Below are 4,178 nucleotides of genomic sequence, written 5' to 3' on the forward strand. Positions count from 1 at the left end.
AGACTTCCGAGTTCCCTTGGAAAAGATCGGACACAAGGGGCTGGCGCTCGGTCACTGCTGCAAAGTGCAGTTCTCCGGCGTCCCCAGCCCCCACCCCACCCAATGACATCACACTTGGCTGCCTTCATTCATTTAGTTTACCTGCCCAGCACTGCCGTCTTGTGAGGCCCAAAGCCCTGGTCTCCCTCACTAATGTACACCTAACACTTGAGAGGAGCTATATAAAATAAACATCTTTAAAACATGGCAAGAGAAGTTGACTCTTTTCCAGGAAACAGTCCATCTAAGCCTGGGAAGGCTCCCCACACTCAATTCGTGTGCGGCAAAGGAAACGATTCTGGGGCAAGAATTCATCCGGATTCCCGGAACCAGTTACTCTCCCTTGCATTTGGTACATTCTTCCCTTTGGTAGGTAGGTTCATCCTAATGATCAGATGAAGGTCAAGATTACGATTTGGATCCTATTATTTAGGTCGATGAAGTCGTCAAGGTGCTGCCCTCAATCCTTCTACAGAGGGTGTAGATGACTGGGTGTGTAGGCTGTATTGGGCGGGGAGGGGGTGGCTCACTTTCTAAACACCTTAAGGAATCCCACCGCACCCCGCCACAGGGTCAAGAAGGTAAGCCAAGCAAACAGGCACGGTGCGCACGCGCGCCTGAAACCGTCCTCCGCTGTGCCCGGCCGAGAACTTCAAGCCGCACTACGCAGACGCCCAAGCGGACCAAGCTCCCCTCCTTCCCTCCCTCCCTCCTCTGCGAGCCCGGGAGGACGTCCTTCCGCACCGGCTCCGCTGCGCAGGCGCCCGCCCCGGACCAATCGGAAGAGACGGCGCTTGGGCGCTGGGGGCGGGCCGGCGTGGGCGGGGCCGAGACGTGAGGGCAGCGCGCCTGCGTCACAGGGGCGCCTATATAAGTGAATCCAGGCTCCGCCCCTCCGCCCCAGTCACTGAGCCGCCGCCGAGGACTCAGCAGCCTCCCCCTCGAGCCCCCTCGCTTCCCGACGCTCCGTCCCCCCTGCCCGCCTTCTCCAGCCGCCGCCTTCCGCAGGCCGTTTCCACCGAGGAAAAGGAATCGTATCGTATGTCCGCTATCCAGAACCTCCACTCTTTCGGTGAGCACGGGCGGGGCGCCGCGCGCCTGCGGACGGCCTGGAAAACGGCCCCGTTTCCGGGTCTGCGTCCGCCGAGAGGCCGGGGGCCGGGGGCCGAGGCCCGGCCACGGAGGTCGGTCTCTGAGCACGGCCGCAAGGGCGGGCCGGGCGGGCCGGGCTGGAGGTCAGCCCCGGGCGGGCCCCGCGTCTCGGGTGGCGCATTTACTAATGGCTCCTGGGCCTGTTGGAGCCACACCCGCCCCCTCCCGCCGCCGCCGCTGCTGCGTCACGTCCGTTACGTCACCCGCGGTTGTCACGCGCAGCCGGGAGGGGAAGGCGGGCCCCCGCCTTGAAGTGACAGGCGCGGGCGCCAATGGGGGTGGGAAGCTCTGCCCCGCCTCGGGAGCTCGGGTTCCGACCGATTGCATCAGCCGGGTGGGGCGCCGCTGGCCAGCTCCCGCGCCCCCGGCACGTGACCAGCTGTAGAGGGCGGGCCTGAGAAAGGAGGCGCAGGCTTTCTCGGGGGGGGGGGGGGGGGCTGGGGAAGCCGGCCGCCCCGGACCGACCTGTTCGCGGAGCCAACAAAGGATCCCTTTACCGGATCCCAGACCTCGCCGCATGCACCCAAGGTCGGCGGGGAGGTTGGCACACAGTCATAGCCGAGAGCGTCCTTCATGAACTTGATCTTTGTCCCAGACCCCTTTGCTGATGCAAGTAAGGGTGATGACCTGCTGCCTGCGGGGACAGAGGATTATATCCATATAAGAATTCAACAGCGCAACGGCAGGAAGACCCTGACCACTGTCCAAGGGATCGCTGATGACTACGACAAAAAGAAGCTAGTGAAGGCCTTTAAGAAGGTGGGTCTTGAGAGGTTTGTATGGAAGCCCCACTGGACCCACCAGATTGTTCCCCAGCAGGGCGGGGACCCTTTGCTCATCTGTTCTCACTCAGCTACTGCACAGACCAAGAGTGGAACTAGCCCGCAGGGCTTCCACCCCTGGGCCTCCCTGGTTTCCCAAAAGGGCAGGCCAGTGCTCCTGCTGGGCCTCATTTGTTTCCCATCTTTTGTGCTTGCAGAAATTTGCCTGCAATGGTACTGTGATTGAGCATCCAGAATATGGAGAAGTGATTCAGCTCCAGGGTGACCAGCGCAAGAACATATGCCAGTTCCTTGTAGAGGTGAGTGTGGCCGCTTCTCCGGGGAGCTCTGCTCGTCTCAGAGCCTCCTAGTTGGTATCTTGTTTATAAGGGTAGGTAGGCACGATGACTATAGAGTTGTTAAAATGGAAATTTAAATTGCACTCCCAAAGGCGATACAAAAAGGATGTAAGATTGTCTGCATTTCAGTGATTTGTGAGGAAGCTGTTATTTTTCACCTATATTTTCTGGCTTTGTACCTGGTTTCAGCTCCTCATTTAGACACGGATTTTTAAAGGACAGTCCCTTTGTGGGGAAACACTGTGCTTATGCCAGTGGAGGTGTCCATCCGTCCTCTGCCAGACGCTTGAACCTCCCCCTTCCTTAAAACTGCCCTTTCTCTTTGCAGATTGGACTGGCTAAGGACGACCAGCTGAAGGTTCATGGGTTTTAAGTGCTTGTGGCTCACGGAAGCTTAAGTGAGGATTTCCTTGCAATGAGTAGAAAAATTCCCTCTGTCCCTTGTCACAAGTTTAAAACCTCACAGCTTGTATGATGTAACCATTTGGGGTCCACTTTTAACTTGGACTAGTGTAACTCCTTCATGCAATAAACTGAAAAGAGCCATGCTGTCTAGTCTTGAAGTCCCTCATTGAAACAGGTCGAGCAGTAGGCGCCTGGCAATGCCCAGTCTGAAACAAAACAATAGCATGTTTCAGCCAAGCGCAGAGCCCCGAGTTCTCAGATGTCGATGTCTGGACAGAAACTCCCCTGCCCTCAGGAAATGGCATCCACCACCCGGACAGCCGGCCCCCCGTGGGAGGAAGGGATGAGGCAGCAGTACCACTAGCGGGACGCTTTGGTAGCAAGAGAAAGATCCCCTGGTGTTGCGGCCAACCAGACAAGGGGGTGGGTCTTTGGAGATCAGCCCCTTCCCTCCGGTAAGGTGATAAGGCTTCTGGCTTTGCCACCAAGGTCTTGGTTCTTTTTGACCAGACATATCCTAGCAAGGGGGTGTCCAAAGATCATTAGCCTGTGAGGCCAATCTTCGATCCGCGTTAAACTTTTGACAAGGGAACACATTGCAAACGGATGTAGCCAGCTGGAGCGCTCGCAACTTCACAGCCACAGCTGCCCGATGCCACGTGAAGTAACAACTGGTCCCCCCCCTTCAGTTTTCATGTGATGTGATGTATTTAAACTTATTTAAATAAAACTTGTTTGCAGAAACACTTGCGGATTTTATTTTATATGCAGTCAATTTGGAGGTGCATGAAGGAACCACCAGGACCAGGACACCAGATTGCTGGAAGTAGTCCTAAGAAATGAATCCCCTTTGGGGCTCAGTTCACCTGGAGTTGTATGCAAAACAGGTGGGGCAGGGGGCCAGGGACTGCTGAATAAAATGACAGGGCCACCTACATGTAGCTTCCCTGGAAATAGATGGCCAAGCCCAGAACCGGTTTATTCAAGTTCTACGAAACTGAGTGACACATGTCACCAATCCAAACACTATAAACAACATTTGGGTGATACTGAAAAGATTGGACTCTAGGGTTAAAAAGCTGAGGCAACCCTGGAGGTAAAATCTACAGAGCCAAACTCTGCCATCAGGCCATTCTAACTCCGCTACCCAAGATGGGGTTCCAGTGGGTTTCGTAGAAGGCCTCATCCTTTGAAATGCTGACCTTGCGGTTCACAGCCCACAATGCTCCTGGTGGAGGGAGGGAGGACCTAGACGTCAGTGAGCTGTTTGCTCTCATCAGAGGATGTGACAGGTTTGTGAATACTAACCCAGTTGATGAGACCAAGGCTGAAATGGTACATTTGATGGTTGAGAAATGGGATATTCCCAAGCAAGTTGAGTCCTTGAAAGCCCAGGATTCCTTGGCCACTACACTTTCTTCCAGGTGACCTGCACAAGTGTGTACCTTAGCGGTGTCGGTCA

At 55.6% G+C, this 4,178-nt stretch overlaps 1 protein-coding gene across 1 annotated transcript; it reads left to right on the forward strand.

Moving 5' to 3' along the window:
- The first annotated feature begins 901 nt into the window (after positions 1 to 901).
- On the forward strand, positions 902 to 3,462 carry LOC142459849 (eukaryotic translation initiation factor 1). Its single transcript, XM_075561807.1, has 4 exons — positions 902 to 1,111; positions 1,787 to 1,950; positions 2,171 to 2,272; positions 2,640 to 3,462. The coding sequence occupies exons 1-4, from the start codon at positions 1,081 to 1,083 to the stop codon at positions 2,682 to 2,684; spliced, it is 342 nt and encodes a 113-aa protein (XP_075417922.1). The 5' UTR covers positions 902 to 1,080; the 3' UTR covers positions 2,685 to 3,462.
- Positions 3,463 to 4,178: the final 716 nt, after the last annotated feature.

This window comes from Tenrec ecaudatus, chromosome 10, assembly GCF_050624435.1.
Source record: "Tenrec ecaudatus isolate mTenEca1 chromosome 10, mTenEca1.hap1, whole genome shotgun sequence".
Classification (NCBI taxonomy): domain Eukaryota; kingdom Metazoa; phylum Chordata; class Mammalia; order Afrosoricida; family Tenrecidae; genus Tenrec; species Tenrec ecaudatus.